Source organism: Lagenorhynchus albirostris, chromosome 1 (assembly GCF_949774975.1).
Source record: "Lagenorhynchus albirostris chromosome 1, mLagAlb1.1, whole genome shotgun sequence".
In the NCBI taxonomy this organism is placed as follows: domain Eukaryota; kingdom Metazoa; phylum Chordata; class Mammalia; order Artiodactyla; family Delphinidae; genus Lagenorhynchus; species Lagenorhynchus albirostris.
The window spans coordinates 147,552,918-147,578,987 of record NC_083095.1 but is presented as its reverse complement, the minus strand read 5'-3'; the positions used below and the strand labels follow the sequence as shown (position 1 = coordinate 147,578,987).

Sequence of the window (26,070 nt, the reverse complement as noted above, 5' to 3'; positions counted from 1 at the left end):
TGCAGCATGACTTTTCTTTTAGATCAAATGACTGTTCTTCCACATTTATCTCATCTTCCATTCCAAGGTTTAATTATGCATGTATGAAAAAGGGCAAGGAAGGTATTAATGTGTTGACTTCAATTGCATCAATATATTAAAAACCTTGTGAAGAGTCAAATGATACCAGTCTTATTAGCATGCCATCAAATGATTCAAACAGAATATCAAATAAGTTAATTCTGAAATTGTTGTACTCATACAATGCCTCAATCAATGAGGCATGATTATTGCTAATTGAAAACTTTTCCAATACGCCACCATGATGACTTGAAATTATGATTTTTTTTCATCCACTATACGGAATCAAAATAAAGCTTTTGCAAGTTAATTTTACAAACAATGAAATCTCTGACATCAGGAATGCTATTGTAAATTTAGTTTAAACATTTAGCACTGAGGGTTATTTAATTTTGTAGTGATAATGTGAATGCAGATTTTGATGAAGCACAGCATCATGGCTAATAAGATATTCATATAAATTGAAGGGATCTTTGAAGCAGAAATGTACAATTGATAGATCATGGTGCCCTGATTATCCATGATCGCATACAGACAAGTGGTAATGCACCACCAATTGAATTAGAAGCTGTAGTGTCCACATTTATAAATATTTTATGTATACAGAGTTGGGATAGCAACAGCAGTTTTCATGGTAGAGATATGTTCAGATATAAAAATATACTTTCAGCATGGCAGTGTGCACTTTGTTTTTGCTGCCAGTCGTCCATCCATCAATCTGATTTTAAGAATGTTTGAAACCTTTGAAGAACTCTCAGTCAACTTAAACATTCCCCAAAGCTATTGAACTCTTGTGAAAAAAAGAAATCTTTTAAATGTTTGTTGCATTTTGGTCATATCAGTTGGATTTTTTTTTTTTTTTTTTTGCGGTACGCGGGCCTCTCACTGCCGTGGCCTCTCCCATTGTGGAGCACAGGATCCGGACACGCAGCCCCAGCGGCCATGGCCCACAGGCGCAGCCGCTCCGCGGCATGTGGGATCCTCCCGGACCGGGGCACGAACCCGCGTCCCCTGCATCGGCAGGCGGACTCTCAACCACTGCGCCACCAGGGAAGCCCAGTTGGAATATTTTTAACCAATTTTTTGTTTGTTTGTTTTTTGCGGTACGCGGGCCTCTCACTGTTGTGGCCTCTCCCGTTGCGGAGTGCAGGCTCCGGACGTGCAGGCTCAGCGGCCATGGCTCACGGGCCCAGACGCTCCGCGGCATGTGGGATCTTCTCAGACTGGGGCACGAACCCGTGTCGCCTGCATCGGCAGGCGAACTCTCAACCACTGCGCCACCAGGGAAGACCTAATCAAAATTTTTCATGACTGAAAATGCTAAGTAACTTCATCTTTGGAAGCCTTTAGTAAATGGAAGTGAATTTTACAAGAACTGGCATAAAAGATATTGATTTTTTTTTTCTTTACGGAAGAAAGGGATATTCAGCACAAAGCAAACTGTGAGGTCAAATAGTTGACCTATTTGTGCACGATTCAGTGTTTAAGTTCTGAAGTTACACTTTGGATTATCTCAATTTGTGGGATAAAAAAAATCTTTTGATTTTTAATAGGATAAATATAAATTCTACCCAGGAATGGAAGGAAATTGAGAAGCCATTAATTTTTCAGCATAAATTTTGTGGAGAATCATAGAGACAACTTATTTAAAGTTTTATCTTGAAAAAAGATTGACAGAGAAAGTTCATATGAATGGATACAAGATATCATGACTTTGAAATTATTTGGGCAGAAATATATACAGATTTCAATATTTAAAATATAGAATTGAGAATATTCTTCATGTATCACATTTTTGTTGTGAGTTTTCAAGGTACCTCAGTGCCTGGAGAGAGAGTATTTTTGTAATTAAAATTATGGCCTACAGTAGAGTCAATTAAAGGTGTCAATTTAATGACCATTAAGTGCAATTCTGAAGATAAGTAAGAACAATTTTATGCAATATTATAAGTGAAAAGATGACATTAAAGAAGTACATTTTTTGGAAAAGTAATCTTAACATGGGACTATGAACAGATATAACTAGGAAACAAGTTAAATATATGAATATGTAGTATGAATAATCATTCTTCATGTATCATTTTAAAATTCAGATAATATAAGCACATCTCTTTTGTTCTAATGCATGTAAAATATATTTTTTTATTTTGAAACAATATTATGAAAATTTAATGAAATAACTTTATAGATCTAATAAACCAAGTTGTCAGTTGATAAATATTTCAAAAATTTATAATTCTGATTACTTTCACTCTTAAAAGTGTACAGATACAGTTCATAAATTATGCTGGTACCCTAGATACAGTGGAATTCTTTGGCCTAGTCTTTAAATATTGAATATTCAAACTAAAACATCAAATTCATTAAAAAGTAAAAGAACATTGTGAGAATCATTTATTATTTTCGTGTACTAACTCAGGCTTTTCTTCACAACCAGAACCTCCACATTTGGCTGTTCCATAGGGGAAAAAAAAATCAGTCAACTAAAATAGGAAATTTTTATGAAATTGAGCCACATGGAAATTTGAGTCATTTTCCAAGAAATTGTTTTGACCTAAACTCTACACTGTTGAGAAGAGGAAGCCACTTTTGCCCTTTGGGTCAAATTCCCTGGTGCTTTCAAATCCTCCTTTATAAACATGAATGCTTCTGTGGCAGACAGAGATGGGTTTTCACCATTGTGCCCATTAATAGATGTTGGTGGATTGCTGAAGATGAATTAAGTCGCTCTGACAGTCTATCCAATTTTTGATGCAAACGACTTGAAGAATTAGAGTCAGTAAGAGAATAAGGGAAAGAGGAAATTTAAAATTAGAGTGAAAAAGTAAAAATGTCTTATGAGTTTGACTTTGCAAGAGGAAGCAATGAGTATGACCTCTCCTTCTGTACAGAATGGTGGCATAAATGGGTACAGAACAGATGGTAAGAAGTTATTCAAACCAGCCCAGCACCCTTACTCAAAAGGGGGTAGCAATGGTATATTCTAATCTCAGCCCCTCTCTTTGCTCTGTTTCTGCCAGTAGCTCCATAAACAAGGGCAGATGCAAGAAGGGAAATTTGTGCTCTTTGACATTTCAGCCATACTGGTGCTTTTACCAGTCACTGCAATCAGTATGGGGTGGTGTGTTTCCCTTCTTCCATCCATGGGTCCAGTTTGATGGGACAGAGAATACAAGATGAGAATGATTTTTTTTTCTTTTGCTGCAAAGAAGATTATTATAGAAATGGTCTCAAATTTAGAAGATATTTGCTCAATAATTTAGTACAATTCTAACCCAAGTAAAATTTTAGGTAGAAAAGAAATAAGTTTTGTTAGATTTATTTGAGGTTTTAGGTACTATATGTTAGATGTGACAGCTACAGTGACCCAGCTAGGCCTGAGCTAAGAAGACACTAACTAAATCCCAGTTACAGTAGAGTTCATGAGGGAGCTAGGATATGGTATCAGAATATAAGAAATAGCATGAAAATGCCACTCTTCAGGGAATCCTCTTTTCTCCAATATGGGAGTAATTTCTAAATTATTTTTATAAACATTAGCTACCTAACATGGTAAAACACATTTTAGGTTTTCTATAAGCGAAGTAAGGGTAATATTCTTAGAAAGCTGAATTCCATATATTCCAAAATCTGGATATCCAACATGCCTTATTGTTACCTGCTGGAAACCTTTCTGAAGGACTAATGAGAGAAGGGTAAGTAAGCTAACCTTGTGAAGACAGAAGAAATCAGGGTCAGCCAATGGAAAGGGTTGCAGAATTCTCTGAGAGAAGCAGCAACTCCACAGGGAAATGAAGTTCTTTTGTCTGCGGGGCTCCCCTTTATCAGCTCATGATATTGAGGTAGCGACATGCTTGCACACTACAAGTGGTCACATCTCACGAGTAGGCAGGGATCTGGGGGAGTCAATAAATAAGTTGTGAAAAACGTAAATTTATCTTCTGAAGTCACTCTGTTGATAATAACCATGCTATGATAATATGGCATAATAATTTCTATAGCAGACCAATAAAAATGAAGTAACTGAGTTAAATCTTTTATGTTTCTTAGGAATCTGAGAAAAAGGGCTTAATTGAAAGAATCTATATGGTACAGGATATTGTCTCAACTGTTCAGAACATCTTGGAGGAGATAGCTTCTTTTGGAGAAAGAATAAAAAAGTAAGTTCTACGTTTGTGTTGTTGTGAAGTGAAACTGCCATCCACTAGGACAAACGAGGGTGGGGAGTCTTAGGAAGGATAGGATCAGAAAATGCAAAAACAAAGAAAAAACAAAAGCAACAGTCTGGGCCTTTTAACTTTGGTTGGTGTGTTCTTTGGGCTTGTCAATTTCACAGGGTGGCTGTATGGCCCAATTTACACCAGTTGTCCCAGCATAATTATTAATAGTGTCTCTATTCATTCTCAAAAATATTCTGGTTTAAGTGATAAGCTATAGATTAAAAAATAGATTGTCCTATACAGAAATAAAAAAGGAAGCAAATATGCTTTAAAGGAGGCTTTTTCATCTGAATCACAGAATACAGTAAGTGCCTTGAGTGAAATTTTTTTCTCTGTTCTCCAAAGAATGGTACCAAACTAGTAACATTGCAGATGCAAAGATGTAAAGTTAATTCATCACATACATGGACAGCTTAGGACAGGGGTCAACAAACTTTCTCCATAAAGGAACCAAGAGTAAATGTTTTCAGCTTTGGACTCTATGGTTTGTGTCACAGCTACTCAGCTCCCTTGTTTAAGTGTAAAAGCAGATAGTTAATATGTAAATGAATGGATGTGATATGTATTCCAATAAACCTTTATTTATGAAAACAGATGTCAGGCTAGATTTGACTCAGCTCCAACCCATAGCTTGCCATCCACCTACATTAGGGCATAAAGGCTAAATTCTCTAATGGAGTCTCAGTTGAGAAAAACTCTCTGTGATTCATGTTTTTATTTTTTTATTTATTTTGTTTTATACATTGTGAACTCTGCGTAACTTGGTCTTCATATGATACCAATGAACAGAGCAGGTTTTTTCTTTCTTTTGAATTGTAGATGTTTGTTCCCCCTTTAAATCCAGAGTTGTGTCAGCCATGTTGTTCTTTCTAAAGATTAATTAATACTGTTTCTTATTTTATTGGCCATTCTAGTTTCTTTAAGTAAAGAACATAATATTTAGAAATTACATGGGTAAAGAAGAGACTAAAATTAGTGCTAAAAGCCAAGTGAAATTTTGTCTGTCAAGATGCAGGAAAATCAATAAGTGGTGATTAACATCAGGAAATATAAACAGCTGATATGGAACTTTCTGTGGTTACTGATGCTATTCCTCCATCCCTTATTACATGAAATTGCCCTTGAGTGTCCATTTATTGTTGGCATAGCAAACATGTTTCTTTTGCTTAAAAAAAACAGGTTCAAAGTCATCTTCAAATGTAGTGAGTTTTTACCGAACTTACACATTGTTATTCCCACAAACAATGTCAAGAAAAATTAAAGAGCAGTAGGGGGCTTTGGCCATGTACATTGATATTTATCTGCTTTATTTCTCTAGGTTTCATATAAATTGAAACATGATTCCTGAATGTACCCTCAAAATTGCTTAGCAAAAACATAAGTGACAGTAGAAAATAGTGAAATGATGAAGAGAGCATTTATAATTCTTCATTCACACATTCAACTATCAGTGTTTGAGTTTCAGGCACTGGCTTTGTTTAAGAATGAGAAATGTGGGCTTCCCTGGTGGCACAGTGGTTGAGAGTCCGCCTGATGATGCAGGGGACACGGGTTCGTGCCCCGGTCCGGGAAGATCCCACATGCCGTGGAGTGGCTGGGCCCGTGAGCCATGGCCACTGAGCCTGCGCATCCGGAGCCTGTACTCCGCAACGGGAGAGGCCACAACAGTGAGAGGCCCGCGGTATAGAAACATCAACTAATGTCATGTGCCAGCCAGATACTGTTCTAAGGCCTTTACATAGCAACTTCTTTAAGGAGTTACTTAAAGGAATTGGATTAAGTGATTCCAACAACCCTACAGAGTAAGGATTGTTAGTATCCCCATTTTACAGATGAAGAAACTGAAGTACAGAATGATTAAATATGAAGCCCAGATCACACAACGAGTAAGCCATGGATCTTCGGTTTGAACTTCCCCTCCTCACTTTACACTATAATGTCATTATCCTCTGGGGATCTATTCTCTTTCTTTGTGTGTTTTTTAAAATAAATAATACTTTATTTTTAATTCTTTTTTTGTTGTGGTATAGTTGATTACAATAGTATATTAGTTTCAGGTGTGCAAGATAGTAAATTTTTATAGATTATATTCCATTTAAAGTTATTATAAAATATTGGGTATACTCCCTGTGTTGTACAATATATTCCTGTAGCTTATTTATTTTATACAGAGTAGTTTGTACCTTTTAAACCCCCACCCCCATCTTGCCACTCCCCACTTCCCTCTCTCTAGGAATCTATTTTCCAACGAGGGAGAAGAACACTAATAAGACAATTAGAATAGCATTGATACTAGGTAGAGGTTAGGTAGGATGCGGGGGGAGGTCCTACATCCCAGGAAGGTTGTAGGAGAGAGAGAGAAACAAAGGAAAGTTCTGAAGAAGCAACAACTTATCAGCATCTCTGAGAATGAGAAGAGCTAGCTGGGCACAGAGTTGATGAATGGGGGCTTCAGTAGGTGGGCACCTTTGTGCAGAGGCTCAAAGCCCAAGACTGTGCTAGATACAGGGAGATGGAGGGGTGTCAGTAGGTCTGTGCCACTGGGGATGGACGTGGCAGAGCCTGGTGATGCGGCTGGTCATGCAGGGCCTTGAGCGGATGGAAATGCAAATGAAAAAAATTGAGTGAGGGAGGTACTGGCAGCAAAGAAGGTAAGAGGATGTGGAGTGGGGGCAAGACTGAGGCAAGAAGGCCATGTTCTTTGGTAAAAGTATCTCCATGTTTGAATGTCTGTTAATAGACAAATGTAGCTGTTGTGCAGTTGATAATGGTCAAGGAACTGTGTCTGATGAGAAGAGGTCAGAGTGATTTAAACAGGCCCCCAACTCTACAGTGCTTTTGACGGCGGCTGTGCCCAACACAGCTGTGGCGGCCACGTCTGAGACGTATTTTCAGCCATGAACAGAGCACTATTCTACCCAGCTGCAACACAGGAAGGCACATGAGGCTCAACTCCTATTAATTCTTTGGCCATTCATTACTACAGTGACCTTAAAGTTCCCACTGGGCATTCAAGTACAACGTCATGTGTAACTCTGTTGGAATTCCATTGTAATTCAGCGCATAAGGACCAGGAAAAACTTTTACCCCAACTTTTGGCAGCTAACAAATAGATAGACTTACATAAATCTCTCAGAGCAAGGCTTCCCTGCTCCTGACAGCAAAGACCCTGATGATTTTGCATTTACATGGAGTGAACGGTATTTTCTTTTCTCTACATTCTCTAATTACCTTCTTTTATTGTATACAGGTTTGAAATGTATGCATGCATCAGGCTAACATTTGCTTAACATGTGACGTTTATATTATCCCAGGCAGCAGACAGGGTCGGTCAGAATACTGAGGTATCTTGTATGTCCTGTTACGATAGAGTGGTGGCTCCAACACTTGTGTCCTTGAGTGGTGAGAGAAATCTCCACAGAGGAGGTAATGAAATTAAGGTAGACCTAGGACAGGGGAGTCATCCCTGCAAATGTTCCAGAGTAAGGCTTAGAAGGCACACTCCTAGGAAGAAGAACTTCTTTGAAGTAATATTATGAAATATTAAGCAACGAAGATGAGAAAGCAGGATAAGTGAAGTTTGAATGATGGTGAGCACGTGGGGAATGACAGATTGATGGATCTTATATTTTATCTAAAGTTACATGTTTAAGGGACAGAGAATGAAGGCAGAAAGACCAAGGTGAGGACAGGAGGCCAGTTGTGAGGAGAGAGTTCACAAACTGTGGTGAACACCATGCGTGTATGAAGGAAAGCATCATGTGGGTAAATCACGAAAGAATGGTCTACAGGATTTTATGACCCTCGTTTCTGTTTCCATGGGTAGAAGAGTCAGAGGACTTCATTTTTCCATGCCTAGGAAATGAGGAAAATAATGACTTCATTGACACAAAGGTCAACTAGTGGGGCACCCAGTTGGGAGAGAAACTCTAGGATGGAGTTTTACCCACCTTACTGGATGTGATCACAGTAATTTCTGGGTTTTGTTTTGAAATTTTGTCAAAGACATTCTTAGGATGTGTTAGTAAACCTGAAGAGTTGAATGAATGAATGGGGATTCCTTGGATTTTTTCATTCATTGAAAGGTTTGAGTCAGGGATTCCCTATTTAGAATTTAGGGAGCTGCCAAGTCAGGAAGTCCGGGGATTTCTATGAAAATATTTAACAAATTGTTTAATTTTGAGATGGAAAGCTTTGATTTATCAGAGTTCTTCAATCTTGGGCATTCTATGAAAGACAAGATACTCCATGGTAACTGGAGTGATGGTCTAGTAAGTTTTTGAGTGTTAGTGCCAGTATCTTTGAACTAAGTCCTCAGTCTTACAAGCAGGAATATTCAGTGGATTAAATGAGTAAAATGTGCCATCTTACATTTTCTGAAATGTCTACTATACAGACAGTGAGTGTAGGCTCTTGAGCCAACTCTCTGGATTCAGATCCCAGTTCTGCCACTTATACTGGAGTAAGTGATTGGGGCCAATTATTACCTTTTCTGACTCAAGTTCTCATCTGTAGAATGGGCATAATAATAATTCCTACTTCATAACATTTCTGGATGAATTAGTACCTATGAAGAGTTTAAACCAGTGGATGGCCTTTAGTAATCACATAAAAATATTAACTATTATGAGTATTATTTTGGGTAAATTGCTTTGACCTTCTTCCTCTGTGTCTTAAATTTCTAAAAAACTGTGAAACATTTAAACATTTTACCACTAAAACTGTGGGTTGCCAAGAGAAAAATACATGACTTAACTGACTTGGCTGTTGGGAGGGCTAATCTGGCAGTGTGTGTACGAATGTGTCTGGTACATATCTCCACTTTTAGCATCCAACACATAAACACATGTGACACACCATGCACACAAGCAGACGATCATTGAGATCTTTATAAGGATTGCATTAATTGGGAAAAAAATGACATCTTGTTAAAATTTATGTTTTCTAACATGTGAATGTAATATATTCCTTCATCTACTTAGATCATCGTTAATTTACCTCAGTATTTGAGAGTTTTATGTATAAAAATTTGACACATTTTTGTGAGATATAGTCTGAAGTATTTGATTGGTTTCATGCTATTTTTGTTTGTTTGTTTGTTTGTTTTTGCATTACGCGGGCCTCTCACTGTTGTGGCCTCTCCCGTTGCGGAGCACAGGCTCCGGACATACAGGCTCAGCGGCCATGGCTCACGGTCCCAGCCGCTCTGCGGCATGTGGGATCTTCCTGGACCGGGGCACGAACCCGTGTCCCCTGCATTGGCAGGCGAACTCTCAACCACTGCGCCACCAGGGAAGCCCGGTTTTATGCTATTTTAAAGGGTATCTTTTTTTTCAGATTTCATCTCTACCTGTTTGTTACTGGGATATAAAAGTGAAATTAATATTCCTACATTGACTTTGAATCTATCAACCTTGATAAACTTAATTATCTTAATTTTTATATGAAAATTATTATTCTGGTTGTTGTATTACATAAACATATCATCTAGGAATATTTTTTTTTCTTTCTTATTTTTCAGTCCTTATACATTTTACTTTGTTTTCTTGCTTTATTGTACTGGCTAGGAGCTCCAGTACAGTGTTGAACAGAATTGGTGTTGGTGAACATTCCTTTCTCATACACAATCTCAGAGAGAAAGCTTTCAACATTTTACCCTTAAGAATGTTGTTTTCTGTAGGTTTTTGTAAAGGTGCTTTATTAGCTTAAGGAATTTCCCTTTTATTCCTAGTTTGCTGAGAGTTTTTATCGTGAATGTAGGTTGAGTTTTGTCAAACATTTTTCTGCATTCATTGAGATAACCTTATGGTTGTTTTTGTTTTCTCCTATTTTTGTTAATGTGGTATATTATTATGATTGATTTTCAAATATTAAACCAATCTTACATTTCTGGAATAAAAGCTTCATCATGCTATCCAATCTCTTTATATATGCTGGGATTTTATTTACAGTTTTTTTGCCTAGGATTTTTGCAGCTGTGACCATCAGTGAGATTTGATATATAGTTTTCTGTTTTTGAAAATTCTTTATGGTGTGAAGGTTATTCTAGACTCATACAATAGGTGGGCAGTGTTCTCTCTTTACCATTATCTGGAAGAGTCTGTGTAAGCCTGTTGTAATTACTTCCTTTAAGATTTTATATAATTTTCTAGTGAAGTATCTGGGCCTGGAGTTTTCTTTCAGGGAAGATTTTAATTAAATATTCAGTTTCTGTAGTATATATAGAGATCTGTTCAGCTATTCTATTTCTTCTCATATCTGTTTCTGTTAAGTTGTCATTTTCTAAGAGTTTTTCCATTTCATTTAAATTTTCTACTTTTTGACATGAAGTTGTTTATAAAATCCTCTTACTGTCTTTGATGACAGTAGAATCTGTAGCATTGTTCACTTTTTTATGCTCAAAATTGTGTTTTCCCTTCTTTCTTCTTGACAGTCACTTATCAATCGTTAGTCTTTAGCAAGAACCATCATTTGCCTTTGTTAATCTTCCCTGTTGCCTGTTTTCTTTTCCATTAATTACTACTTTTATTTTTATTACTTTCTTGCTTCTACTTTCTTTCAGATTAATTTATTATTCTTATTCTAACTCTTTAAGATGGATAACTAGATCATTTATTTTCAATCTTTCTGTTTTCCTAACGTAAGCATTTAAAGCGCTACAGTTTCCTAAATGCTTAACTCCATGCCAAACATTTAGGCACTGATACTCATTATCAATTCACATTTAGTAAAAACTTTTTTCTAATTTCTGTTTTTATTTCTTCCTTGCCAAGAAGTATATTGTTTAATTTCTAACAAATAGCCAACTTTTATAAATTTTTGAAAAGAAGGTTATTGAGTGTATTATTTTATATACATTTATTGATTAATTTGTTGATGGTGTTCAAATCTTTTATACTCATACTGGTCTTTATTTTTGGTTCTTCTTGTATTAATTAAAGATGTGTGTTAAAACCTTCCATTGGGGTCATGGATTTGTCTACTCTTTGTAGTTTGATCAGGTTTTGCTTTCTATATTCTGAAGTTATGTTATTTGGTTTGTACATGTTAAAATTGTTGTATTTTCCTGTTTAATTGGATCATTAATCAATAGAAAGTGACCGATTTTAAAAATTGGCCTTAATGTCTTGTTTAACTAATGATGTGGCTATACCGTCTTCCTTTTGGTGCTTTCTTTATAATACAAGTTTTCTATCACTTTCTTTCAACCTGTTTATGTTTTAGATATCTCTCTTGTTTCTGAGAGTCACTGTATTTTACTTGCAGCATGTAGTGCATGCAAATTTAATGTGGTTACTGATATACTTAGATTTAAATCTGTGGTTTTTATTGTGTCTTTTTTACCCTTGCTCTGTTATTTGGGTTTTTTTTTCATTATTTTCTGTAATTTTCTTCTGTTTTCCTCTATATATAAGCACCCTTTTGCTATTTTGTTGCTGTTGTTGTTGTTACCCTAGAGTTTACAGCAGGGCTTATTACCACAGTCTAATATTAATTGTTACTATTATCATCTTCCCAGTCAATTCAGTCAATTAATCTATGTTCCATGTCTCTTCTCTTTGACATCTTCTATCTTTTTGCTCTTTGTGATGCCTTCTAAGTACTTTCTTTGGACTATCTTGCACAACCTTATTTCCTCTGATATTTAAAATCCAGTTTAATCCATGCATGGGGGTCTTAACTTTTTGTTTATTTGTTTGTTTGTTTGTTTGCGGTTCGCGGGCCTCTCACTGCTGTGGCCTCTCCCGTTGCGGAGCACAGGCTCCGGACGTGCAGGCTCAGCGGCCATGGCTCACGGGCCCAGCCGCTCTGCGGCATGTGGGATCTTCCCGGACCAGGGCACGAACCGGTGTCTCCTGCATTGGCAGGCGGACTCTCAACCACTGTGCCACCAGGGAAGCCCTGGGGGTCTTAACTTTAATCACTGCATATCTTTTTAAAGTTTGTTTTCAAATCTTCTTGGTCATTTTCATCATCTCTTCCTTGACTATATTTTTAAGCCTCTGTTTTTTGACTTTTAAATTATTAAACATTATTATTTAACACATTGTGTTTGCTTTCCGTATTTGAAGACTTTTGTTTGGGATTTTGCTGTTACTTCTGCTGGCTCTTACTCATGATGCTGTGTGTCCTTTTATATTTTGCAGTTTTAATTATGAACTCATATTCCTTGGATTTGGGCGTGTGTGAGGCTTACTCAGATATCTGAGTTGATAGTGCATTTCCTTAGAGAGGATTATTGCTCGAGTCACTTTGGGGTGACTCAAACTGGGATCTCTTTTTTTAATTAAATTTTTTGCTGAGGCTTTTCAGAGTATACTGGTAGCATAAACTCAGATGATAAATCCTGGCACTAGCATCGTGACACACAAGAGAGTTCTTTGCATCCACTTATATATGGTGGATTTGTCCCTCCCTTCCTTTCTTCCTTTTTTGTCTCTGTCTTTCTGTCTGTCTCTCTCAATTCATCCTTACCCTGAAAATGTAAATTTTATGCAGTGTTCTTCTACTTGAATCTTCCTTTGTGGAGGCCCTAGGCTTTATCTTCTGCCCCCCATGCAGGTAACAGATGCAGGAGTTCAAAATTTCAATATTTGGCAGAAATTATTAGAGTGAAATTGACTTTGGAGGTTGGTAATCTCCAGAATTCTTGCAATATATTTTATACTCTGATGTTTTCTTATTTTTATGTCAGCCTAATGGTGGCCTTCTCTTTTTTTTCAAGGTATTAAAAATTATTTAGCTATTATTTAACTTTTTTTAAAGGCAGGTTTGCTATTTTTAGAAAAGGAGCCATAATGTATATTTCTTTATAAAAAGTAGTTCCATGCATTTTCCATAGTTTTTATTATCTTCAAAATGCTACCTGATATAATTAGCTTTTTTCATATTTATGTCACTTTTGTGCAATAACAACAAGAAAAATGAGGCTAAGTAACACTTACTGAATAATTACTATGTGCCAGATATTGTTTTTAAGGGGTTTACATTTATTAATTCATTGAATCCCCTCAGCATCTCTATAAAGTACAAAGTCATTATTCCCACTTTACAGATGGGAAAATTAAAGCACAGAGAAGTAGAGTACATTGCTTAGGCTCACCTAATGGAAAAGAGATGGGTTCATTGCTACCTACCTGTGGACTGGCATCCAGGATCTGACACTTACTATGTCGCTGCTTTAAAAAGCAGCAACAACAACGAAAACAGAAATAGGGCACACAGATTGGTATTTGTTTTTACTTGTTTATTTCAGTTTTAATTTATTGATTTTATATTTTTATTTATTTTGATTATGTGATATACATCCATTATAAAAGTAATCAAACAGAAAGCTTCTCATTATTCTCTGTAGCTCCATCTTCCCTCTTTCTTTCCCTCTCCCCCCATCATATTGAGCTATCATTCACAGTTTGGAGTATATCCTCCAGAGGTTTTCTCAGTATGTGTGTGTGTGTGTATATATATACATACTTACATATTTCTGAAACTTAGTTTTTCAGTGTATCTAGCTTTGAGCCTCTGTGTTGAGGGCAAAGGTGTTTGTGTGGGTGTTCTTTTCATATTCTCATTGTTTTTTTAAGCTGTATTGTATTGCAGAGTGTAAATCTATTTAGTTTTTCCTCTTTAGATAAGTTTAGATATTTATTTTATTTAGATATTATCTTATTGATGATACTGAAGCTATTTTCTTTTTTAACTACTGCAAACCATACTGCATTACACATTCATGTACTATCCCTGTGTCCTTGTGCAAAGATATTTGCAGGTTAAATTTCTTGCCCTGGCATAACAGGAGCAATTGTGGCATCCATAACATTTTCTCAAATATTGTGAGGTTGCCTACTAAAAAGTTCTACTACAAATTCTTCTATGGAAGAGAATAGTCAGGAATGGACCTACAAATATGTAGACATTTAAAATAACATAGAAAGCAATATGATAAAGGAGTGGGGGAAATATTGATTATTCAAATTCTTGATGTCAAGTCACTTGACTGGGGGAAGTCTTTTACAAGAAATACCAAATCTAAAAATCAACAGGGAAAAAAATTGATGAATTTAGTCATGTAAAATACATAATTTTTATCTTTAAAAAATTATAAACAAGATTTTTTAAAAAGACAAGAAAGCAACAAACTGGGAAAATGTTTGCAACAAATATGACAAAGGACTGATTTCTTCAGTATCCAAAGAGATTTTATTTGAAGAAAACATCAAGGGGGGTGGGGATAGACAAATAGTAACTTCTTTCCTTTTTTTTTTTTTTTTTGAGTTTTTACAAGTGTGCTAGAAGCAGAGCTAACTTTTTTTTTTTTGGAAACAAAACTTAAGATAAAAATTTAATATGAAAACTAAGCTAACCACCTTTCACGTGTTATCAGAGCTATTGTAAATGCAAGTACCTGTTAAATTCTAGCAAAACTCTATGCTATAGGTATTATTATTATTCCCATTCTTTAGAGAATAAATTATTGTTCAGACTGATTGAAACACTTTCCTCTAGTCACTCAACTTTTAGAGGTAGAGCTTGAACTCAAACCCATGTCAGTTTGCTTATAAAATCAATTTTCTTAAGCACTTCCCTAAATAGTTGCCTCTGGCAAGGAAATAAGCTGGATATCACTAAGAAACACATTAAAATGACCAAAAGTCATATTAAAATGCATTCACCTTTGCTTATAATTTAAAGAAGTGAGACATTAAATACACACACATGTGTACATAATATTGTATCTCTCCATAGGCAAAGATTTAAAATATTAATAACAATTTTTAACAAGAGAGTGAGGTATAACTGGATTGCTCTTATACTTTTAAATTTGTTATTGAAGTATAGTTAATTTACAGTGTTGTGTATGTATATGTGTGTGTGTGTGTATATATATATCTTTTTCAGATTCTTTTCCATTATAGGTTATTATAAGATACTGAGTATAGTTCCCTGTGTTATAGAGTAGGTCCTTGTTGTTGAACTATTTTATATATAGTAGTGTGTATATGTTAACACCAAACTCCTAATTTCAGGCTTGATTTGCTCATCTGTAAAGGGGGATAATCCTTACTTGTGAGCATTACAATCTAAATATATAAAAAAAAACTTAGGACAGTGGCACATATTAAATGCCCAATAACTATTATAAGCTGCTCTTCCCAAATCCCCTAACACCCACCCCACCAAAAAAACAGACAACAGAAATAAATCTTTCATCTCAGTAAAGATGAAGGCCCAGAAGAAGAAATGCCCCAGACACTCATGAGCTCTCATCAGGGCACTGGATTTAATGATCACTTTCTAGGATTGTGCAAGGATTTCCATAGTACATTCAGTTCTACATCCCATATTCTAGATCTCAAGTCAAAGCAGGCAATAGATAGAACAAAAGGAGCCACGGGCCTTGTGAAAATAATGTACGGCAACATTCCCTACATTGTCTATGGGTTGGTGGTGTAATGGTTTATAGCCAGATGCTCCCCAGCCCATTTCAGGGCATTATGAACCTTCTGGAGTCAGTGAGTCTGGAAATTCTAAATATAAGTTATTAGAAAAATGCAAAAGCACTGTACTAATATCCTCCGTTTTCTCAGTATTTACTGGCAACCATGTGTTAATTGAGAGAGAAATATTGACTTTGAAGCGACCTAACTCACCTTTCGTTTTGAAGCTCTGCATGCACAGAGCCACATAACAGTATTGCAGTGTTTAATCACTTTGGAGAGCCAAAGTCTCTTCAGTACTGTCGGTTCCAGGAAGGCAAAGTCACCAAGATTCTGACAAGCCGAATGGCAGTCGGTCTTGTGACTTTCTCCTCAAGAATGTTTTTCTACTGCCCAATCAGTTTGGCAGACTTTTATCTCCAAGTTTTGAGAAGAAACCTTTCCAATAGACCTTTCTCATGTGTATAAACTAAGAAGTAAACATGGCAAAATGAATCTACAGCTGTTCTTGAGCCTCAGAGAAAATGACATGTATGTGGTTTGTCTACAGCACGTTTAACTGGACGGTCCCATTCCTTTCCTTCCTGGCCTGTTTGATACTGGCAGTCGCCACCATCACTTTGTATTTCATTCCACTGCGGTACATCATTTTAATCTGGGGTAAGTTTGGCACGGTCCTTTTGCTAGCAATCAATTCCAGGTAAGAACCAATAACTCATTTTTAAAGCGTGGCTATAAACTTTAAATGTGCTCTTGTTGTCAATTAAACATGAGATTAAGAAAAGTATTGGGGGAACAAAAACTTCCAGGACCTCCCTGAAAAGGCCAGTTACATGAACGATTAGCATAGATATTTATAGACCTCTTGCATAATTGCAATCAAATAAAAATGTGATTGTGCATGCTATTTCCCTTTGGGCTTTCAGAGTCATAAATACTCTTGAATAATATACTGCTGTGGCCCAGTAACTTTCAGGAAACACTGTTATTCAGAGTGAGCAAACACCTGCATCTTGCCCTTTATATTATGTAAAAGTAGATCTAGCCACTGCTAGCCTGCTCCTGACACTTTATCTCCCCTGGAAGGAAAAAAATAACCTAACCCAATACTTAAATCCAGAAGCAGTGAGGTGAAAGGGAGGGACCCTCAGTGACTACCTAACCAGTGCCTGAAAGGAAAGAAAAAGCTATTATTTACCAGGGGAAATGGTGAGCCTATATAAAGTTCAGCTGCTTTTAAAAAAAGTAGAAACAAAAACAGCAAACTGGAAATAAATTTCAGGACTTGATTTCCTACTCAAGCTAGCAATTGGAAAAATTACAAGCAACTTCGTGAATAGTTGTGTCTGTTGCTGGGTGGGCGTTGGGTTGATATAAGGAGAGTGCATTGCAGTTAGTTAATTGGAGAAGCAATCAACACTTTTCTGGAAGAATCTATGAGTTCTCGTTTTCCATTGCTCAGCTCCTGTGACCACTGCTCAGTTCTTAACCATAGTTACTTCTAGGGATCTTCAGATGTTAAGAGAGGTTCAGAGAAGTTCCAAATGTAGGTGACTGTGTTGAGATGCATTCATCTGTAAGCAAAAGCTGAAAGCCTGCAAATGCCAGGGTGAGGGGGAGCTATAATATTTCTAAAACCATTAAATGTGGACCATTTCCAAAGAGAACCCAGGCAGAATCCTGCTGATGAGAAAGGCCAAACCTAGACATTCAGAAATGGGAAAAGTCATGGGGAAAATGGAATAACTCATAACATTTCAGAAATAGAATGATTTTGAGAGAGCCTAATCCATTCATAATCCATTCTCTATTTTATCCAGGAGGTGAAAATCCTATTACATAAAGTCTGTCTCCTTTGTAACAAGCCCTAGAAAAGGAAAAGATATTCTAACTCCCTCTTCAGGGGTCCATTTGAATACTTCATGACTCTTACTCTTGGAGAAAGTCGTCTCATATCCATGCTTAGTTTTTGTTTGTTTTTCTGTTGTGTTTTTCAGTTTCAGCACATTGGCCCATATTTGACCTTTAGGAAGGAGAGCATGGAGCTTTTCAGAGGCCCATTGATTAAGAAGGAATACATATTTTATAAAAGCATTTCCCTGAATACTCATATACTGAATGTTATCTGTATAGATTGAATAATCTCATTCTTTCTTGTTTTTCGTTTTCTCAATCCATTTGCTGATCACATTTAAAACACAGATCTTAAAACTGTTGTCTGACCCTAACAAGAACTTGATCCAGAATTATAAGCATTTGGCCAGTGTTTTGCTCTTTTTAAAAAGTTGGTGTGAGTTGACGGTCAGCTTGTTAAACACTGTTGCACGATTTCTTCATCCTTCTGGTATATACTTGATTTGCTTTTCTGCATCTCTCCCTCCAGAAAGAAGACTATACTATGTTTCTTCCTTAGATTGTCAGTATTGGGATTCCAATCCATCTTTCAATTTACCCCACATCCCTTTGACTTCTCATCTTATCCTCCAAGTTCTTGACAGCTTTTCAACACCAACTTTTTGCATCTACTTAATGAGACATTGTTCTATTTATTGTTCAACTTATGGATGAAATTATGAAATAGGATGGAGTTTAAGATGCTCTCCTGGATGAAAATAACCCTTTGATCTTTATGTTCTGTGTCTCATTCTTTAGTTTTAGACAGAGGTTTATAGTTTATTGATGAGCTTACCATAGATAAGCCTTGACTTATCACATGATCTGTTGCCTCTTCTCATCATGTAAAACCTGACATACCATCATGGAATATATTCTGCCATTCTGTTAGGATTTATTCTTTTCCAAGACAAGTTAGTTATTAGCTAGCACAGATCCAGGACTTTCCTTTGCACATCTCTTACGTGATCGTATTCTTGGCAGAGAATTTATCATGTAGAAGAAGACAACTTTATACGTCTTAAATTTCTAATTTTCCTTTTAACCATATTAAGCATCAAAAGACTATTTCTTATCCTAAGTTACTCATTTTCATTGAGTCCTGAAGTGGTGGATAAGATCCTTAAATTTTTGTGTGTGATGTTTTTTAACCTTTTGGAGCAAAATTTTTTAACTCTGTGTTCTGTATTTTCCTATTCTTTACATCCAAATAACATTTTTGTATAAGTATTTATTAAGTAGCATAATTATTTAACATAAGTCTATGAAAGCAGCCTAATTTCATGATGGCTGTGGGGAATATTCCTTGACTCACCAACTTTATTGTAAGGTTTTAAATGGTGAGATACTTTCTTTCCTCTTCAACCGTATAATTCCTAGTGCAGCTACATATCGGTAATAGATCTTTAGTGGGTACTTGGCAAATATTTTATGAGTGGATGAGTCTGCAAGTTTAATACCTGTGATCTACATAGATGGCATTTTTTGAGCTCACCACCTCTCTTATTTGGGAGTGTAATTATGAAAATTAAGTTAGAAGTGGTTTAAGAGGGATGTCTGGAATTTTCTCTAGAAAACTGTATCTACTGAATTTTGGTCATTTGTTTGTTGTATGTGTTTCTAGAAGGCAAGGCACCTTTGAGGATTAGATCCCATGGAGGTTTTCTGTACCTTTTGAGAGGTTTCCATATTCCTTCCATTCTGTTCTTCATCATAGATGCTCTAATTATACTTTTTCAGTTCTGATCTTAGCCACTTCTGATTTCCCAGGTAGATTACAAACTCTCCAAGCCAGATTTTGAGCTGCTTGAAAGAAACTGTGACTATTTAACTTTGTACCTCCATTTGATAGTGCAATATATATCACATGGAAGACACTTAGTGTTTGATACAGGAGCAAGCAGGAACCCTCTGCCCCATCTCGCCCATCCCCACCAGTATTTTGCAGTTAGGGCTACATGCCAGTCACTCATAAAGTGTTCTAATTCAGTTTCAAGTGTCTATTCCCTAGTGACCATACGTGCAAAGCAGCCATGCGATTTTTCCTCTCTCTTTCTCCGAGTGATTTATTTTTTTAACCAGAGGGCTCATTCCAATCCACTGATCTATTCAATCTATCATCATTAAATTATAGTGTCTTTCCCAAATGTTAATCCCTTGGTATTGAAATCCCACTTTCTTTCTTTGGCTAAAAAAAAAAACATAAAAATTTACGGCAGATATGCTCTATCTGTATTGTTTAGGTGAAAAAATCTAAAGGTACATCTAGCATGCTACTGGAGAAACCCACAACTTCCAAATTTGGTATGTAGTCACATACCTGCCAGTATAAAGACTCTTCCATCACCGCCTGCTTTGTTTTCTTGGGTTATTGACATCTACAGTAATGATGGTAGCCCCCTTCATTGTGGTGGAATTTCAGATTATAGAATCCTCTTGCCTTTGTTGTCCAATGTGATTCTCCCTTCAACCCAAGGAACTATATAATATAGGTCTTTATTATTCAAATTTTAATATAAGAAATCTAAGGTTCAGGGAGGTTAAGTAATTTGTCTGAAACTACAGCTAATAGTACATGGTGAGGCCAGAACTGGAACCCAGCTATTCTTGTTCCCAAACCCTTGTTCCTTGCCCAGTTGCCCTTTAAAGATGACCACAGGCTCTATGATCCCCTCTTGACACTTGGTTTTACACTGTAGATAATATGGTGGAATTACTGACATTTGAGCCTGTGACATCTTAAAAAAAACAAGATGTGCTTTTGAAGCACACAATCTGAGTTCCTTATAATTTTTATTCTAACAAAGTTTTTCAAACATAGACTGTCGGAGTGCTTTGTGGACTTCTTCTGCCCTTATTGGTGCATTTGAGCTACTGGGCAGGTTTATAATCTACTCAGTGACTAAGAATGCAGTGTTTTGATCGGCTGTGATATTATCCCTGCCTGGCTGTTCATTGTAAAGACTCCAGATACGCACACTATATATAATTAACAATAGAAGATATATCTTTCCTCAATACGTCTTTGTCTCCCTTCATCATTTTGCCTTGTCTGTTTTCTTTTGCCAGAAAGCCCCTGCTACAATTAAATGTCTTTAGAATAACACAGTGGAGAGTATTTTAAAGGAACACTGGGGGAAATTTTAGCTAGAAACATGAAGCTGCCTGTGGAGGTAGAGGGAAGAAAGGCATAGAGTGGCTCTGACTTGAGAAAAAGTGGGCTATTTGCAGGAAGTCTTCCCCAGCCCAGTCAACAAGCACCCTTGACTTATGAACATGGCCAGGTCCCATTTGCCAAGCAGATGTGAACCCGACCCTCTCTAAAGAAACTACCAGGAGTTTGGCATTGTGTCAGGTGTAATGGCATGCCGAAAGTCCAGTTCTTAGATGAAGGCAAGATAATATTTAATGAGAGAAGAAAAACATCAAACCTCTACTGTGTTGTAGACTATTGAACAGGTAAATGTTACCTTGCCTTCAGAGTAAGAGCCAGTCAGGGTACCACCAAGGTGAACATTCAGCATCACGGAGATTGACAAGGACTTCAGATATGGTCCTTAATAAACAAGGACTCTGTGGGCAAACTTCAGAAGGCCACCTTCTGCTTCTAAGACTCGGCACAAAGGGTTGACATTTAGTGAAAAGACCACGTTTATGAACTCTGGCTACAGGCACACACACCTCCAAGAAGCTCCTAGGAGCAGAGTAGGAGACAAAAGCTGGTGGAGGGGCGCCTCCCTCTGAAGAGGGAACCGTGGGCAGAGCTTGTCCTGGACGTGCCCACGTGCCCAAGGTGCCGCCACCAAGGACAAGTTAAACGTCACACCCCCTTCTAATTACCATTGTCCTAAATCAGCACCGACTTCATGGCCCCGCCAAACCCTCGCACCAGTGCCACGGTCCATAAATTAAGCTAGCAACCACAGTAAGATAATTTTCCAATAATAACTTTTCACAGTTTCCTGCAGCATCAAAGTAAAATCAACATGTCAAGTTCTGTTCTGCAGTGAGAGAAGAGAAACCTGTGAAAATGAGTTGGACGGGGGGCGGGAGATAGATTTCTTGTGGGTTCTTTTTAACAACAGAAAAACAACTCCCACCCTCCACCTCCTGCTGCTAGGTTTGGTCCAGAGCTCCCAAGCAGAGACTTGTTTGGGCTAGTGAAGGCCTTTTCCCATCTGGGACATTCATTTTCCTAGCAAAGGAGGCTGTTAATCAGTGTCGTCCAAAAAACCAGTGAGCTCCACAGTTTTAGTGTGTGTTTCTGCCGCCCTGCTGATGGAATTGTAATGGGATTTTCACAGCTGAAGAAGGCAAAGCCCCTCTCCAATGATCCCCCTTTCCTTCCTCCAAGAAAAGACATTTGTGAATGATTCCACATGACAGCAACGTGTGCATGACTTGAGGTCCAGTAATTGTTTTCACACTAATTTTTACTTGTGATTGCTTCCCCTGTCCCAGTCAGGTGAGTTTTTAAAGATAGATAGATGGATAGAGAGACATCAGCAGACATACAGAGATCTCCCGATATTTCTGTATTTCAGGCATAAATAAATTTACTAAGAAGTTTCGAAATCCCTACGCCATCGACAATAATGAGCTACTAGACTTCCTCTCCAGAGTACCGTCTGATGTTCAAAAGGTATGTAATGAACGCTCACCCCCAACAGGGGCCCCGACCCCGAAGTCTGGCCTGCCTCAGAGCCAGAGGAGCACAGGGCTGTGCTTGTGTGAGTCATTGAGATAACGAATCAGAAAATCCTTAAAGAGGCCTGCCTTGCAAAGAGGTGGCAAGAAAACCTTTGTCCAGAAGCATGAGATGATTGGGGAAAATTATCCTGAAAAAGAGCTACTTAAGAATGATCTGGAACTCACACTGTGAGGCTGTAGTGCAGTGAGGTTTGTCCCTTTTCTGATCGTTTGCCTTCCCAAAGAGGATAAGATGGGCTCAGCGAGTAGGAGAGCGTGAGATCCAGAGCTGGGGGAGGCCTGCTTATTTTCCTCCTCTTCCGGATGGCAGGCATTCTACGGGAAGTAGGGGGCAAGAGGATTACTCTTTTGATTCTTCTTTGCCCCGATTATCTCCTAGGCCACCCTCCTATCCATTTCCCTTTGAAGACTTAAAGATGCTGAGGGCAAAGCCCCCACTTACTCTAATACACATAGAGGCAGAGACAGCATGCAATAATTTGAGATCAGTCAGAAGTATTATTCACAGGTAATGGTCACTTAGTCCAGCAGTGTCCCTTTTCTTTGGATACACAGAGGTTAACCAAGGCAACAATACCGGAAAGTCCATAGAGCAGCCTAATTCAGGCCCCTGCAGATCAGGCTGCTATAAATCCAGAGGCGGGAGGGCAGGCAAAGACCTCTCTAATGGAGAAGAGAAATCATAGAATAGGTAGATGGGGAGACCGTGGCATGAAATGCCATCATGACGATCAACGACACAATCTTTTATTGTCTGAGAGAATCCCAAATCAAGTATCAGTTTCTAGGCCACTGTACCATAATTCATTTCCCAGCAGCTCCGGGTGGATTGCAGAGACGTAAGGCTGAAAGGCCCCGGAGAGTTTCTTTCCTCTTCATTCCAACTTCTAGAGATTAAAATAGACCTTGTGATGCTTTATCTTTTAACTTTCATTTAATGATATAATTATCTATTAAAATGCATTCTATAAATATGAATTTCCTTGTTAACATTGCATTGCATGATTGTAAAATAGTAACTTGGCCCCTGTTTGTTTGGCCTTGAAGATTGGCAGGTGTGTCATCCCCTAGGGGACCTTCACAAGACACTCTAAAGAAAGCATGCTTTTTTCACATATCTGCTTTCCACCAAGTGTAGCTCAGTTTATGTGATGGGGTAGGATGTCCTTGGGGAGTTTGGCACAAATACTCAAAATAGTGAGCACATGTGGTCTGTAATACAATACTTTAAATAAAGCCATTCCACCATCAGCCTATCAAAGCCCACACACCAAAGCAATACGACTGCAACATACCATCACTTGAGTCACAATGTGAGTTTGTGCCTGCATCCTTGAAGAATGGAAATTCCCATCAAGCCCCTGCTAAGGATTATCTGTGCACAGTTTGGGCACCAGCCCTGAGCGAGGTCATCCAGTTGGAGTTGGCGTGAATACAGAGGGATACAACAAAACAGCATTTGAGGAAGATGTACAGTAAGCTAGCAAGATCTCCGTGTATCTCCAAGAGCACTTGCTAATAACACAGTAGACAGTTTGCCACTGGGGACTCCCCACGTGCTTATATTTGTCACAGATGTTTTAGCCATTACACTGTAAATGAAATTCATTTATAAGAGAAATCTTTATTAGTCTGGGGCCAGCGTTAATTTCAACATCTCTCCCCCCTCTGGCAAAAGAAATGTATGTAATTGGCAGAGATTTTTTTCCCCAAGATTTTAGATATTTCTAAATGAATAATTCTTAGTAAGTTGCTGTATCATATACTAAGATAAACATTCCCAAGAGGCTGTTATTAAGCTCTTCTCTGGTTGAACACGGGCATACACAGAACTAAAACCATCTAGCAGTGCTGAGAGCAGGTAGAAACCCAGAAACCCATGCATCTCATTAGAAAAATCTGCTTTTAATATTTTGGTTTCAAGAAATGATGCATGACTCTTCAAATCCTTCCTGCAATTAATCCCTCCATGTTCCTGTGTTTAGAAAATGATTCATTACCTTTGAACCTTCCTTCCTTTGCCTTGGTGTGTCCTCGGGGAGCCATTAGCACACTGTGGTGAGCTAGGGTTACCTAACTGCCAGTGTCACGTCTGTCTGTTTTCACAGGTGCAGTATGCAGAGTTGAAGCCCGGCAGCAGCCAGAGCCCCCTTCGGAAGAAGCGCAGCGCACTCTAGGACACACACCGACCTTGGACGCCAGCACCCGATTCCGTGTTGGGCTGATTAGACCAATATCCTCTCTCGTTCAGTGGTATCCGTGGTGTCAGTCTGAAATGCGTGCTGTGTGGAGCCCTGTCTGTATCCTCCCCCTTCTTCGTGGCACAGATGCACGCACATGTGTGTGCATCCGTGTGCAGGGGTGTCCTGGTTGCATCTTGAGTCAGCCCAGCAAAAGGGAGCAACTCAGAGATGGTAAATGACTAACATCCCTTCTCAAGTAGGAGATAAAGCAAGGCTTCCATGGGTCTGAGCACCCTCCTTGAGAACAGCCAGGAGGCCACTTGGATTCGAGCATGACTTTGAACTCGTTTTCACACATCCAACAGATTCTCATTAAGATTCAGTTATTTTCACTCCCCACCCCTACACTCCTTTCAGATGATTGTTCATGAGTCCGTTTTCTTCTCTGAGTTAACAAGTCCTTGATAGATAGTCACCGTCCACCCAAATAATATATATTATAAATAGATTTTTTAAAATAATTACCAGGATTAGCCCAATTCTTTAGGGATCTTTCAGCTTTAATTACCAAAGACCTATATGTAAAATTTCAGTAAGCTGCTTGGTGCTGGATGCCAGCCTGCATCATGGTCCGTTGCTGGCAATGGATGTCCCAGGAAGGCCCCAAGGGATCATTCACCCCAAACCTGAAGGTTTCCTGAAAGTATGTGGTTGCCTCAAATAGCCATTTCTTCTGACTTGACTTTTTGCTTATCTCCCAAGTAAAATCTCAATATTATAGCTTGAGAAAGAGGGGGAGGGGAATGAATGAATGAATTCTGAGAAGTGTTTTGAAAGATAAAGGCTGAGCAGCAAGGGACCAATGTACGAGGCTGCTTATCTGATTGTCATACTCCCTTCATTTGCCTGCGTTTTTAAGAAAGTGAAAATGCTGTAGCAATCCAAATGGATCTTTTGTTCCTGAGCAAAATAGGCTACACATAATAAAAATATATCTCAGAACCCCATTCCCAGAAAAGTACCCCCCCAAAGTCTTTTTGAGTATATCAGCCTTCATCGTTTCACTGTAACCCCCTCCAAGTAAAAATCCCAATTTTTATGCATATATAAAATGTATACAAATACCTTTCTGTTCAAATAATGTTTAAGTTGTAAAGACTGTATTTTGTTGACACGTACTTTGTATGTGCAGATTTATATATATATATATATATAATATATATATATGTATTGTAAAGAAAAGTTGAGGTAAAAAGATCTAATAGTGAGTTTTACTGTTTTTTTTTTTTTCCTCTCTCTCCCTCTCTGGGTTGTAATTTAATAATCTTCAAACAAAATGTTTATGAAAAATGCCAAAGATTCTAAACCTTATCATCCTGTGTCTGTTTTTCTTCATATTCTATCTTCCTGGGTTGCTTTCTGGCTGAGCCAGATTTCTGCATGATTTGATTTACTTCAAGTTAATGAAGCTGGCTGAAAAAGAACCTTGCAGAAATTATAAAAGCTCCAGTAAATCTCTGAGTTGTACATACAATAGATACCCAAGAACCTCTTTTGTTAAACCAG

At 37.8% G+C, this 26,070-nt stretch overlaps 1 protein-coding gene across 3 annotated transcripts in view; it reads left to right on the top strand.

Moving 5' to 3' along the window:
* Positions 1–25,788, top strand: part of MCTP2 (multiple C2 and transmembrane domain containing 2) — a 190,683-nt gene extending 164,895 nt beyond the window's left edge. For all 3 annotated transcript variants that reach the window (XM_060170522.1, XM_060170520.1, XM_060170519.1), the window contains 4 exons: positions 4,111–4,220; positions 16,269–16,378; positions 22,156–22,253; positions 24,430–25,788. In XM_060170522.1, coding sequence (XP_060026505.1) covers positions 4,111–4,220; positions 16,269–16,378; positions 22,156–22,253; positions 24,430–24,498 — 387 coding nt within the window. In that variant the 3' untranslated portion in view covers positions 24,499–25,788. The remainder of the gene's footprint in view (positions 1–4,110; positions 4,221–16,268; positions 16,379–22,155; positions 22,254–24,429) is intronic.
* Positions 25,789–26,070: the final 282 nt, after the last annotated feature.